Source organism: Melozone crissalis, unplaced genomic scaffold, assembly GCF_028551555.1.
Source record: "Melozone crissalis strain CALT ecotype California unplaced genomic scaffold, PUWL_Pcris_2 ptg000251l_1, whole genome shotgun sequence".
NCBI lineage: Eukaryota > Metazoa > Chordata > Aves > Passeriformes > Passerellidae > Melozone > Melozone crissalis.
The window spans coordinates 1081572-1096239 of record NW_026536010.1 but is presented as its reverse complement, the minus strand read 5'-3'; the positions used below and the strand labels follow the sequence as shown (position 1 = coordinate 1096239).

The following is a 14668-nucleotide window of genomic DNA, read 5'->3' as shown; positions in this document are numbered from 1 at the left end:
GCTGTCACAATATCGACACATATGGATGCCTTCAACAGAACCATGAAGTATTTCACTTGGTTTCAGGAAAAGGGACCATTTTCCAGGTTTCCTTCAGAGTTAGGTAGTTAGTTCCCTATTTCTGCCTGTTGTGGGTACTGTATTACTCCTGTATTTCAGTGTCTTTCCATCCTGTGTTAAATAAAACCTTTTAGGCTGAAACTTGAACTTTAAATGATTTACATGAGCTCAGGTTTATCCATCACACCTGCTCTTAAGAAACCTTCAATCTGATGGCAAATTCCTCAGGGGCTGCCCAAATCAGCCTTTGGATGGTCAGCTGCCCTCCACACCGCCCTCCTGAAATTTGGATCTGCATCCTGTGCTCAGCACGAGCCTGCAGCCAAGGAGGAAGCACTCTCCATCAGTGACCAGCTGTGAGCAGAGCTGGGGAGCAGCTGTGAGAGCACAGGGGCTCTGAGCAAGAACAGAACCATCAGACAATTCAGAGTAACTCGGCTCACGGTGGATTTCTCACACTGCAGGATGTTCCTCCTGGTAAAGCTGGATGAGTTTGGTTCCAATCACCTCACCCAGCCTACAGCATCTCCAGAGATGGGCAAAAAGTATCAAGTCTTGATCTAGGCAAGCACAGCACAGGGAAAACACCTCTTTTCTCCCTCAGTTCTTCTCTTCCCTTCAGAACTGTTCTGGGGAGATTTTTAGCAGCAATTCTAAGTCCAGCACAAGAAGCACTGGGGGAAGAACAATATTTGCCTGACCTCATTTATTGTGTGGCATCATTTAACAAACTTCTTAGTGGGAATCTTTTAAGAATTTCAGCATTAAAATTAATTCTGTCACAAATACAAAACTTATCAGGACTTTTGGCCGAGAATGTCCTCACTGAGGCTTTTAAACACCAACAAAGTATTCAAGCAAGAAGTCAGCAAAGGGATTGTTCAGTATGTGTTCTTTAATTCCAATTAAAAGTACATTAGAAACAGCACACAGGACCAGCAGCAGCTTCCATGACAATTCAATCCAATACTCTGCTGTCACCAGGTCATTCAACTGTACTAGGAAAGTAGGTGATTAAATCAATTCTTCCACTCCACACGCACTCACTCACCTGCCACTTTAAATAGGATTCCAACAGAATAAAAATAGATACACCCCAGAATACAAAAAGTTTAATTTTAAGCTGTTTTTTTTTTTCTTCACTAAAGCCTTTATACAAATTGATAAAAGGGTGCACAATTTCCTAAAATTTTAGGTACATTTTAAATGAGCCTTTTTTTACTTGGTAAAAGGATCCATATTCCTGTCTTTGAACAGAATATGATGGCCAAAATTGCAAAGAAAACAATTCAGTTTAAATTTACAATTTATACATTTGTTTTGACATGATTCCCACGCTGAGTAGCAGGCCCATGGCTGCTCATGCATGTCCCATTTCCCCCCCAACAAAGAGCTGTGCACCCTAAGTTCTGGTTCAGGAGCCTCCTTCTCCTGGAGACTGGGCTGGGGGACAGCCCACAGTGTCCAGCTGTGTGCACAAGAGTGGTTCCAACACACAGGAGGCGTCATCCTTCCTTCTCCAGGAGCTGTGAATCCTTCCTTCTCCATGGAACACCCCGGGGCAGGGACCAACAACCTATTTTGTACTATGGAGCACTTCCCACCTGCAATTTGGCTGAGCAATTTGACTCAAAACTCTGGTACTGAAACCTACTGCAACAGGTAAATTTGGTGTACTAAGGGTACATTTTTTTGGTCAATCCAGGCTATCATGATTTGTTGGTTCTTGTAATCCTGTATCAGATGGGTGAAGCCCAACAGCTCTGTACATTACCCATGCTGAGCTTCACAGCATGGTGCATTTCATCAGATGGTGAATTTCATTCACAGAGGTGAATTTAATCAGGCAATCCATTAGTACAGTTCCCTTCATACTGCCCCTCCCACACCACAGCCAGGTTAAACACTTGGGATGAGCTTGTGTAGTGTCACCACCACCCACGGCACGGAGAGCGGCCATCCCAACAAATCCTGGACAAAGGAAAAGAAAATGCTGCCCAGCAAAGCCACACTGCACCTGTGTTTGCGAGTAGGAGCTACTGGAGACTTCCTCAGGACAATTTATGGAAGGAAAAGCAGGGCAAATCCATCAGAAAGCCAGAAATGAGTCTTAAAGAGCTCAGGGGAGTGACATCCTAGTTTGTACAAGTTAAGTATTTAGCCAAAAACCAGTTGCCTCGTTTGGGGTTTTTAGGTTTTCTTTTTTTTAAATTTTTTTCCCTTTCCTTGTGTCCGTTATATATTCAGCTGTTGGATTTAAACTGACCAGGTTAATGCTGCACATTATCCCAATTAAAGATAATATTTTTTTCCTTTTAAAATTTTAGGTATTCCCTATTGCCTCTCTTTTGGCAAGTGTATTTCTCAGAATTCCAAAGATCATCCCATTTTAAGGCTAAACTAAGAAATGTTAAAAGCTTCTGTAAACATTTCCTCTTCCTCCCCATAGTTGCACAATTTGAAGTCCAACTGCAATTTTGAACATGAGGTAATTTTTGTGTACTCATATCTTGAAGAGTCCTTTTCGGGACGAGCCGAGAGGCTGTGCCAATCCAAACATTGATCCAATTGTAGTGGGAGAGCTTCCACAGCAGGGCACACACCAGTTCCAGCAGCTATTTCAGTTATTTATCTTCTCAATTTCATCCAAGTCATCAGTATCCAATTTGTTTATCTTTTTGTCTGGGAAAGAAGAGAAATAGGGCAGATTTCTTAACACTGAGCAGAGAAGGGAACGCTGCTCTTAGCTGGACCTGAGTTCTGGTTTATCAGTGAATGTTCAGTCAGGTTTTAAAAATACAAATTAAAACTGTTTCCTTTTATCAAAGCCCTTTTGGGTACTCCAGAACATCCACTTCAAGGACTATCCATGCAGACAGCAAACACAGCCTGATTTATTCTGCTCCTGTCCCAGGCAGCAGCTCACAATCCCAAGTGATGCTACACCAAACACTCCCGCTGTGCTCCTCTGCCACCCGTTTAAGGCTCAACAAACACCCTGAGACCTGCTCAGCACCCAACAAGTCCAATTCTGCAGCGATTCAACAGCTTAGAGAAAGGAGAAAGGCTGAGGGTACGTACTGAAATGTTCCTGGATTCTGTTGAGGATGTTCATGCTGTGCTTGCTGTCCACCATGTTAATGGCCAGCCCTCGCTTGCCGAAGCGGCCGGTGCGGCCGATGCGGTGCAGGTAGGTCTCGTTGTCTGGATTGCCATCCTTATCCACAGGCAGGTCAAAATTGATAACAACAGACACCTGCTCTACATCAATCCCTGACAAAAAGAGAGCATCGGGTTACACAACTTCACTTAAATCTTTTTTGCAGCAGGAACAGCCTCTTCACACTCTGAAATGGAGCTTTGCCACAGTACCCTCATGGGGTGGAAATAAAAGCTATTGAGCTGTTAGGGCAGAGAGTCCCTCTGAAACAGCCAAAGGCACTGAAATATTCTGGAAATTCTACCAGCACTCAAGTATTTCAGAAACTCTCTCCTTCCCTGCAAAGCTCTAAAGATCACTTGTTTTTTTCCAAGTACAATCCTGTCTTAACTGTTCTAGGATGTCAAATTACACCACAAATTCCTACTGGAGTAGTGAACTGGATTTCACTGGTTTTCAGTTTTCCCTACTTGGGCACAGGTTCACTGCAAACCCTGAATGTCAGCAGCACAAGGCAGGCTTGGTGCCAGACTCTCACAGGATGGACTTTTCCATCTCAAGCAGCAGGAAGCCAACAAGCAATCCTGTGTTTGCCCACAGGCACACAGTGTAAGGACACCAATTTCTCCCAACTGGAACACCTGAGGATGTGATTTCCTCCTGTGAGCTGGCCAGGGATATGTGTTATCTTATGAAGTGCTGCTTGCAGCCCTCCCTGGGATGCCTTTTCAGGCCACCTAAAAACAGAGGCCAGACAAAATAAAGGGAATAAAAAGTGGGTATATTTATTGAAGGGCCTTCAGGTACATTTTGGGCAGACAAAGCCCCCCAGGGGCCACACTCAAAAATGGACCACGAGTTTTCACTTTTATAAATTTGGTTCATCTGCATATTGGGGGTTAATCCTCCAATTACAGCTTCAGGTAATGAAATAATTTACCCCAAGTTTGCTCTCCCCAGCTTCCTTTTGTTTAATTTCTTGGAGCCTGAGGCAGTGAGGTGTCCTTGAGTGCCAGGCCTGGAGAGGAATTGCTGTATCTGCCCCAAATGGGAGAACAGCAGCTGTCACTGTGTGTAGGGTTTGGAGTTACACACTAAAGAACTGCAGGGTTATATTACAAATTGTAAATGCAAATTATAAAGAATATATTAAATGAATATATGAAATCCTGAGGCAGTGAGGTGTCCTTGAGTGCCAGGCCTGGAGAGAAATTGCTGTGTCTGCCCCAAACGGGAGAACAGCAGCTGGCACTGCGTGTGGGGTTTGGAGTTACACACTAAAGAACTGCAGAGTCACAAATACATGAAAAACATGAAAGCTAAAACCCTGGAGCATCACCTGTCCCCATTCCTCCACATCCTACCTCTGGCACAGACGTTTGTGGTCACCAGCACCTTCTCCTTGCCCTCGCGGAAGCGCTCGATGACGGCCGCTCTCTGCTCCACCATCATCTCCCCGCTGAGCAGCGCCACCTGGTGGCCCTCCCGGGACAGCTCGGCCGCCAGCCACCCCGCCGTCTTCCGAGTCTGCAACACACAGCCAGCCCCACCGTTGGACAGGGTTCTAATGCTGGGAAAGCCAATGAACCTCCCTGGGGGCCCACTGGAAGCTCCGTGGCTGCTCAGGTTTTGTGTCCCTTACAAACTGCGTAAGAATGAGGATAATACACCTCAGCCACCACAGGAGCCCCTGATTAATAAGACAGGTTTTCTTTGTGCTCTGCTCCTTGGATTTCACTCTGCTGGAGACGGACGCTACATGTGTACACTGAAAACTCATGAAACTTGTCACAAAACCACAACTACTCAGCTTGGAAAATGGCAGGGTCAGACCTGAATGTAGTTGTGAAATCCCACAGAGCTCTGCACAGCCTTGAATTAAACAGTTTTCTGAGCTCCAATTATGTCTTGAGACAGCCTAAAAGCAAACTGCTGCAGCAGATTCCAAACACTTTCATCCTGTCTGAGCTCACTTTGCCTGGCTGTTTGGTGCTGTCAGCACTGATTTTTCCCTAAAAATTATTATGGCACCTTCCAGAAAAAGAAAACCAAGTCTCAGTATGATTCACAGTGAGATCCCAGAGGTGTATCCTCAATTACTTGAGGGAAATGCAGGAACAGCTCTGTATCAGCTGGAGAAGCAAAAGACTTCCCAACCCCTCATTATGGCCTATTTTCATCCATTTTCCAACCCCACTTTTTTCTTCTTTTCAGTTCAGAGTTTTGGAATAATGTGCATTACTCTGATCTTTGCTTCAGAGGATTTAAGAGCTAACAATGACCACTGAGGAATAAAAAAATCCAGTCTTGTCTCCTGGATGGACAAACCCAGGAAATCAAACCAGCCAGTATTAATGTGGCTTTCAGGATTTCCCTCAAAGATGGAGCCAGAGAAGCCAAAAAGGGCAATTTTGTTCTCAGCTCCTTTCTGGAAACTGTGTCTGGCTTGGTTTTAGCACTTGCAGACTCTGAGGGGTCACTAGGACTAACACTCCCTGGAAGCACTCACATGGCAGAAGATCATGGCCTGGGCGATGGTGATGGCCCCGTAGATGTTACAGAGAGCCCGGAACTTCTCATCCCTGTTATTGCACAGCACATAGTACTGCTTGATGGTGTCCAGGGTCTCCTCCTCACGCTTCAGTTTGATAATGTTTGGGTCAGGAACAACTTTTTGAGCAAACTTCCACACAGAATCCTCAAAAGTGGCTGAAAACAGGAGCATCTGGCAGTCCCTGGGGAGCATTCTGAAAGAGAGAGAGAAATAGGGAGGGTTCCCACACAACATGGTCATCTCCTGATATCCTGATGGAATGCTACAGGCAAAGGAAAACCACAATGCTGGAACCAGTTATTTCAGTTATTTCATTGGCTGGAAAGACTAAAACCAATCTTACCCACCCATGAACACTCCCTCATGGACCACAGGCATCCAGACATACCTTCTTAAAGAGGAATAAACCCTGCTCCAGGGACAGGATTTTTATTCTGTAAGGTGGCCAAGAAGGCCAATGGCATCCTGGGCTGCATCAGGAATAGTGTGGCCAGCAGGAGCAGGGAGCTCATTCTGCCCCTGTACTTGTCACTGGTGAGGGCACACCTTGAGCACTGTGTCCAGTTCTGGGCCCTCAGTTTGGGAAGGACTTTGAGACACATCCAGAGGAGGCAACGAGGCTGGAGGGGGACTTGGAACACAAACCCCTGAGGAACAACTGAGGGAGCTGGGGGTGCTCAGCCTGGAGAAAAGGAGACTCAGGATAAGGAGACCTTATCACTCTCTACAGCTCCCTGAAAGGTGCCTGTGCTCAGGTGGGGTTGGTCTCTTTCTCCAGGCAGCACCGACAGAACCTTAAGCTGCATCAAGGACCTTAAGAAGACACCTTAAGGTTAAGGACAACTAACCTTAAGAAGACACAGCCTTAAGCTGTGGGGAAATACAGGTTGAATATTAGGAAAAAAGTTTTATATGGAAAGGGAGATAAAGTTCTGGAATGTTCTGCCTGGGGAGGTGGTGGAGTCACCATCCCTGGATGTGTTTAACAAAACCTGGACATGGCACTTGGTGTCAGGGTTTAGTTGAGGTGCTGGGGCTGGGTTGGACTCGATGATCTTGAAGGTCTCTTCCAATTTAGTGATTCTGTGTTATTCTGTGAAATGAAAATGCTTGTCATCCCCTGACACTGTGCCTCTGTGAGCCCCCTGGACTAGAGCTAATCTGCCATTTCAATCTTGTTGCTTCACCGGTGAGGACACCGGCCCCAACTGCAGCCCCACCATCCCTGTCCCTCCGTACCTCTGAATGCGGATGCTCTGGTCCTGGTGGCCCTGGGTGGCGATCATCACATCTGCCTCATCCAACACAAACACCTTGATCTTCTTGGGATCGATGAATTTCAGTTTGGAACACCAGTCCAGCACGGTGCCGGGCGTGCCGATGACGATCTGCTCCGAAATCTTCTGCCCTCTCTCCACTGCCGAGACAGAAGGAAGGGCTGCTCTAGGGGGGCTCTGCACACAGGGAAATGTTCCAGCCCTCTCTGACCGAGCCATTTCACCCCCTGACTGCCCTGGTGCACCTGAGGAGCATCATTCCCTCACTCCTGTTTGTGGTGTCTCCCCTTACTCACGTTTGTTGCCTCTGACAGCATACGCAAGTTTCAGCTCTGGGTAGAAGTTCCCCATCTGTTCAATCACTTTTCCTGTTTGAAGTGCCAGCTCGTATGTTGGGGAAAGGCACAAACACTGGAGGAACAGAAGGATAATGAGTGAGGTGATCAACATCCAGGGCAACACTATCACACTTGCTTTTTAAAATCCTTGAAGTTTTAAACTTGCTGTTTAAAATCCTTGAAGTTTTCTTCAAGACAAATATGCAAGTGGATGAACAGTTTCTGAACCATCTTATGAGGAAATCTGATTTTAAAAGTCCCTCTCCAGGCATTTTCTGCTCTGTTGTCAGTTACCTTCTCTTCCACCCCAAAGCCACTTACCCAACCCCCTTCACCCTGCACTATTTCTCTGATTTAAGTCCTCACAGAAAAATTTAACTCCTCACATGTGGGAAATGGATTTGTAGAAAATGCTCAAAGTTTGACAGAAGGTTCACATAGTATACATTTGTATGTAAACATACATTACTTAAAAATGTTATAAAATAGGATAAACATTGTTGAGAGAGAAATGGAATGAGAAACGAGTTTCAAAAAATGGTTTTATAAATAAGAATAGATATTTTGGAGAAACAGAACTATGAAAGATATATTGTAGTGAGACTTATGAGGGGTAATTTTAGATTATTAGTTATTTGGTATTTGGTTATTTGGTATTAGTATAAGGTATTTGTAGTATGTTGTGATATAAGCTGGTAAGCTAAGAAATGCTTATAATGTATTGTAATTAAGAAATAGTTAGCTTCTGATTGTGATAGTGTGAATTATAACATGTGTATTATCTCACCCTTCACACACTCACAGAGCAATGGCATCCTGGGTGATGAAGGACTGATAGGAACAAGTTTTGAGCAAAATCTACATCTTTTGCACTGAACTGATAAATCCCCAAACCCCCATCCCCTTTAAGCAGCTTAAAGAAGTAACACCACGGCTCCATCGAGCCATGAATTTACATGTGAAGGCCTCCAGCAGCTGAGGTTCCTCGCTAGATGGCACTGCAGGGCCAGGGTGAGACAGCCCCATCCCAGATTACCTGCGGATACTTGTTCCCGGGCTCAACCCTGCTGAGCATGGCCAGCACGAAGGCAGCTGTCTTGCCGGTCCCGGACTGCGACTGCGCGATGAGGTTCTGCGGGCTGGGGGCACAGCAGGCACAGCTCAGAGCGTGAGGCACCACGGGGCACCTGAATCCTGTCACATCTACCCCTGCTCTGCATCCACGGCCAACCTGACCAGCTAAGCTCCATGGGGCAGGGATTTCCTCCTGCCCAATGTCCCGTTCCTCGGCTGTTCTAATGGCCTGGAAAGGCTCGGGATGGCCTTGGGGCAGCCCGCGCTCCAAAGGACGAAAGGAGTCTTCAGGTTTTTCGCTCTTCAGTGCTGTTTATTCATTCTTATCTACAATATTTTCTCCTGGCCCGACAGAGTTCCGCACAGCACGTCAGCCATGAGCACACTGACTGCCCTCGGGGCGGTCACTTATCTTTATACCCAAAACTACGTGTAAGATATTTACCTTTTCTCCCCAATACCTTTCACCCTTATTGACAAGTGCACATTCAGTAAGAACCAATCTCAAAGTGCCACCATCACCATCGAAGATGGATGACAAGAAGAAGAAGGACAGGACACGCCCTAATTCCTCCATCTTGTCCCCTAGAACCCCCCTGTACCGAGATTCTAAAACCTGTGTTTCACACTATAATTAATCTATCCCTTCACCATTTATCCTCTTGTGATCCTCTCATCCTCATACAGGTGTCGTCTCCTGTGCAGGATCAAAGTCCAGCCACCAAACACTTCTGGCAACGTTCCAGGACCTCCGAGCCCCCAAGGGTTATCTCGGTGACTCTGCACATCAGGAATGTTGTGCTGAGTTCCCACAGCCCAACACCCTCCTTCAGCGTTTCTCAGTTAGGGAGATTTGGAAGGAGAGCTGTGGTTACCTCTCAGTGATTTCCCATTTCACACTTCTTCCCCAGTGTCTCAGTACCTCACATGTTCCAGCTCAGGGTTGTGGAGAGGAAAATCAGCACCTCAGCTACTCCTACCCACCCAGGATTTCTGAGCCATTTCGTATTATTTCTTCCCAAACTAATGAGGAAAATGGCAACGACCTCCCAAACTCCACAGCACTGCATGCTCAGTACCAGCCCTAGGAAAAGGACAAATCCAGGGCTGCTGGCACATAGTTAATAACCACCAAAACATTGTGACATGGGAACCCTTTCTCCATACCCTGAGAGTTTCTAATCACCCTCCTCCCACCCAAAATTCAGGAGCAGCACACTGAACCTTTCAAACCCTTCTATTCTGGTAGAGAGTAGGAAGAACGTGTACATACGGTTCAGCAAGCATCATGGGCAGGGCATTCTCCTGGATTTTAGATGGTCTGTTGAAGCCCATGGCATAGACTCCTTGCAGGAGCTGTGGTTTCCTGAAAAGAGAAATTTTCATATCATGACCTATTTAAGTCCATTTAGTTTTCATTTGTGTACAAAAAGGTGAGAAAAACCCTCAAGAAGACATCTTACAACTGTCTCTGCTACAATCCCACCTGTGAAACAACTGTGGTCAGCATCTGGAACCATAAGTGACAGCAGGAAGTCTAGACAAGGAGCTTTGCAAAAACCCCTGGATTTAATAAGTCGGCCTGCCTGTCCCAGCTCCAGGGCAAAGCCTGTGTCTAAGGCCAGCACTGCTTGTTCAAAGCAGCTTTTCAGACAATCCAGGAATCACAGAGCAGAAAGTGTTAATCCTGCCCTTCAGGCCAGTTCCATTTCCTCAGCCAGGCCTAATCTTGGTGCCAAAATTATCACTCCTTGATGACTCAAACACGGGACAAAGCGTGAGGAACAGGATGAAGGGATCATGAGATCCTTGCAAGGACTTCAGCAGGTTATGTGGATCCTGTACTACAGCTGAGCAATGCTGGCTCAGGTAAATGACTGATAATTAGCTCAGTTTGCTGTGACTACACCTTGTGATCTGTGGCTGCAAGCCAGCCCTCACACCCAGAACTGTGTGGTGACACTGCTGACCAGCAAACTCTCATCTGCTGCTTTCTCTCCAGGGAGCTTTCTACTCTCAGCAGACACTTGTGTAGACAAGGAGACCCCAGAACAACCTAAATCCGGGTTATGGTGCTGGAAATTCTCAGCTGATGACCCCCAAGAGCTCCCTGGATGCTGTGAGTGCTCTCAGAAGGGCTCTCCTTTCCAAGCAGGTTACAGCTCTCCTGCCCACATCTCCCACTGCACTAACTTCCCATTCAGCACAACATAATTTTGCAAAAATCCTGTATTGCTTTCCAATGATGGCTGGAACAAAAGCCCTTTGAAAACCTAACCTTGTGCTGCTCCAAGCAAGGACAGACAAAGCCCAACTCTGCACCAGTTGCCAAGGATACTCCGAGTCATAACAAAATGAAGACTCAATTAGGCTGGCTGTCCCTGTCATTAGCTCCCTGGGATTGTTTGCCTTTTGAAACACAGGAATGAATTAGTCTAACAGGCACTGCAGGACCTCAGCTTCTTTTTGCAGACACTCAACCACAAACACCAACAAAGCAAAACATCCTGGCATTTCATGGGGAGAAGGCTCTTCAGCTCCATTTTGCTGCAGAGCTTGTAGAGCAACAAACCTGAGATCAACACAAGCACAGCAATCCCAACAGGATGCACTCTTCAGCATATTAATACATATATCCATCAACATGCCCTAAACACAGTTATCATCCCTTGAAAGCTGCACTGGTAGAGGTTTTCAATGGGAAGGAAGTCAGAAAATACTGGTGTCTCCAGTACATAAATCCAGTGTTGCTGGAAAAGATAAGCTGTTCCCTTTGTGCTGTTCACTGCCGTTGTTTTAGATGGAAACCCCTACCAGGCACCCAGATAAACCAACTCTCCTTGCATTTAAATAATACAAATGACACACTCACTTATTAATGACAGGTTGGCATTAACCTGATACACAAACCCATGTACTTTTAAGTGGTATCTCCTATGCCACCAGGGAATTTTTCAGGACATGAGGAGAGGTTCCAACTACCTGATGGGCTCCAAATTCATATCTGCTCTGGCAGTTATAGCAAAACTTCTCTCTCAGAAGTTACAAATAAGGCTCCCCATGACAAACTGAAAAACCCAGTTATAAGGGAGCCTATTTAATATATGTGATCCCAGGATTTACAGCTCCATGCAGAGAAGGCTCTGGCTCCTCCCAGCAGGCACTTACAGGCGCAGCTCCTCGAAAGACTTGACAGAGTAGAGGGGTGATGTGGGGTCCCTCTGCAGCACCTCCACCTGATTTGTGGTGTCAACCAGGTTACTGCGGATCAGCTTGTTCAACAAGGACTGGGCAGCTCTGTCCTCTGGGAAAGGAGGTGGAAAACATCAATCCATCAGTCACAGCCTGTTCCTGGTCTCGCTCCCACTGAACTCCTGAGCCACTTAAAAGGGACAAAATCCCTCCAAATACTGAAATTCTTCATTAGAGTGTGATGGCTTGAAGAGCCCAAACCTCCTGGATGAGACATTGAGAGATCCCAGAGATTCCCCCATTTAATACCCAGGAAGACAAATCAAACGAGCACTGTTCTAAGGGGAACTTTAACACATCCAGATCTCTGCTTATTAAGATTCTTTGAGCTTAGCATCTGCCTGGGACAGGATAAGGCCTCCTCAACCCTCACTCTGACATGTGGGCAGACACCTCCCAGGGTTTTATTTTTAAGGAAGGTTTGAGGATAAATGAGGTACTTTAAAAGATTTCAGAGCTGAATCACAAGAGTTGAGGATAACAGAGATCCAAATGAGCTTAAACTGCTGCACTTTGGGGTTTTGCTACTAAATCTGTTTCCTAAAACCACCTTCTGAAAGAACGTGAGCCTTTACCCACCTCTGAGCAGCCACTGCACAAACACAACTCGTTGGTTGCTACAGCAATCCCAGCTCCAGGTTATCCAACTGCTCCTGTATCCAGTCCTGCCTTGTGGACACTGCTATCCCCTTATTTCTCTCCACTCTAATCCAGGAGTCTCCCAAGTTATTACAGGACACAATGCCTTTAAAAGTGTTATGAGGAAGGACATGTCTTACAATTAAGTCCTTGGGGCAGGATACAAGATCAGCGCTCCTGAGACATAAGGCAGACTTACTTTAAGTATATATTAAATCAATATAATTATAATTAAATCAAATTAAATTTCTTGCCAAAGCTTTTTTCAGGAAGGCACTTACCCTTCTCCTCATCCTCCGTCTTCTCCACATTGTCATCTGCCTTGACAACGGCACCTGCATGGGAACAGGTGAGGGGGGCGCAGGTGAGCTCAGGGCGTGAGGGCAGCCCACACCCCAGAGCTTTGGAACATCCTGAAAATCTCCAAACAGCTCATTTTCCTGAGGAGCTGATTGGAGCATCCTGAAAATCTCCACACAGCTCATTTTCCTGAGGAGAACTGCCCTGCTCCACTGCTGTGCACAGGAAACCCAAGCACCACCCCCAAGTGCAGTTAAGCAACCACACCAATGGATTTTGCTCGCCCAGCTCCCTGAGACACCAAAATATTTAGTCTGTGTTGCTGTTTAATCTCAGCTCTTCTGGAATCTCATGATTTACCAGGAATTTACTTTGGCAGCAGTGCTCTGAACCCCCACAGGGAAACATTCCCCCCTTTCCAAGCCCATCTGAGCAGCTGGGACTCACCATTGGCATCTGGTTTGGTTTTTTCATCCTTCAGGTGTAAAGTGCTCAACTAGAAATGAGGAAAACACAAAATCAGAGAAATTCAAATATAGCTCCCTATATTCTAATTCCCCAGCCAGGAAAACCTGATCTTTGGATTTATCAAGTATTGCATAAATCCTGCTCAACTGGAAGGGATGAAGACACAAGAGGAACTTGATTTCAAGAGTTTTAATACAACTATTTCTAAGCAGGAGTTTAAACAAAAATACAAATTTTTTAAACTGTAATGACAACACAGGGAAAGGGTTGTTTTGTGTCCTGTACCCTCCACTCCCCAATAGCTCTGCTGATGGAAAATGGGAGAAAAATCATCATTCCAGGATGGAAATAGGATCTATGCCCTGTCCTGGCTGGCACAAGCTGCCCCAGGATGAATTTGTTTCACCACCTGAAATGTGCAGGGGGAGCAACCCCGAGGCTCTTCCCCACATCCTCAGTTAGTGTTCTATGCCCAAGCACAGAAAAAACAGAAAACAATTTTTCTGAGGTACAAAGTTACATCTTTTCATTAAAAAAAAAAAAAAAAAAAAGGGAGAAAGAGGAAATTTTGGATGCTGGAAGAGAGAGCTGAGGCAGCGTGAGTGCCTGAAGCTATGCAGTGTCTGGATGGAGGGCGAGTGGGATCGCAGGGACGTCTCTGCCCTTTGGATACGCAGAAAATGGATGAAGGCGAAGAAATTTTAAAAACAATGGTAAGTAAGTAAATAAATAAATAAAAATTGGGGGTTTTGCTTATAAAGGACGAGCCCGAGCCCAAGCCCAGGGACAATCGGATACCCCGGGCCCTCCCTGCCCCCACGGCAGAAAATGGGGCGAAAAGCGTTTCTCGATCGCTGCTTTCTGTGAGGAGGCGGCGGGGGCCGCGCGGCCCGGGAGACCCCACGCCGCTGGACCGGGCCGGGCCGCACCATCCCGAGCCCCCGCGGGCCCCGGCGCGCACTCACCGACTCGGCCGCCGCCTCCTGCTCGTCCACGGCCAGGGCCCACGAGTCGGTGGCCATGGCCGGCCCGGGGTGGCCGCAGCAGCCGCGATGGCGCCGGGCGGGAGCGGCGCCTGCGCGCCCGCGGCACCGCCCCGGCACCGCCCGGACCCGCGAACCGCGGCCGCGCATCGGCGTTCCGGGGACTGCGCGTTCCGGGGGCGGCGGGAGAGGGGACGGGGGGTGGGGAGTGACAGCGGGGTGTCTGGGGTAGGGAGAGGTGGACACGGGGTGGGGTGAGGCTGTGACCCTGTGAGCTGTGTGCTCTGTGGGGCTGCGAGCCCTGTGTGCAAAGTGGGGCTGTGACGCTGTGGGGCTGTGTGCTCTGTGGGGTGAGGCTGTGAGCCCTGTGAGCGCTGTGGGGCTGTGTGCTCTGTGGGGTGAGGCTGTGAGCCCTGTGAGCGCTGTGGGGCTGTGTGCTCTGTGGGGTGAGGCTGTGAGCCCTGTGAGCCCTGTGGGGCTGTGTGCTCTGTGGGGTGAGGCTGTGAGCCCTGTGGGGCTGTGAGCCCTGTGTGCCCCGTGTGCCTTGTGGGGCTGTGAGTCCT

The 14668-nt window shown here is 47.3% G+C and overlaps 1 protein-coding gene across 1 annotated transcript; it reads right to left on the bottom strand.

Moving 5' to 3' along the window:
- Window positions 1-1944: 1944 nt before the first annotated feature.
- LOC128949590 (ATP-dependent RNA helicase DDX19B) lies at window positions 1945-14196 on the bottom strand. Its single transcript, XM_054294471.1, has 12 exons — window positions 14088-14196; window positions 13102-13150; window positions 12636-12689; window positions 11632-11767; window positions 9737-9829; window positions 8426-8528; window positions 7348-7462; window positions 7014-7191; window positions 5730-5967; window positions 4585-4747; window positions 3142-3333; window positions 1945-2742 (listed from the first exon to the last, which is right to left on the bottom strand). Exons 1-12 carry the CDS (start codon window positions 14142-14144, stop codon window positions 2681-2683), a joined length of 1440 nt encoding a protein of 479 aa, XP_054150446.1. The 5' UTR covers window positions 14145-14196; the 3' UTR covers window positions 1945-2680.
- Window positions 14197-14668: the final 472 nt, after the last annotated feature.

What these genes read in the sequence shown, in the direction of transcription:
- LOC128949590 (XM_054294471.1), bottom strand. Translation starts at nt 14,144, where the DNA reads ATGGCCACCGACTCGTGGGCCCTGGCCGTGGACGAGCAGGAGGCGGCG. An exon ending in GACGGAGGATGAGGAGAAGG is followed by an intron (nt 11,768 to 12,635) that starts GTAAGTGCCTTC and finishes CTCCTTTCCCAG; the next exon opens with AGGACAGAGCTGCCCAGTCC. An exon ending in AGGCCATGATCTTCTGCCAT is followed by an intron (nt 4,748 to 5,729) that starts GTGAGTGCTTCC and finishes TGTGTGTTGCAG; the next exon opens with ACTCGGAAGACGGCGGGGTG.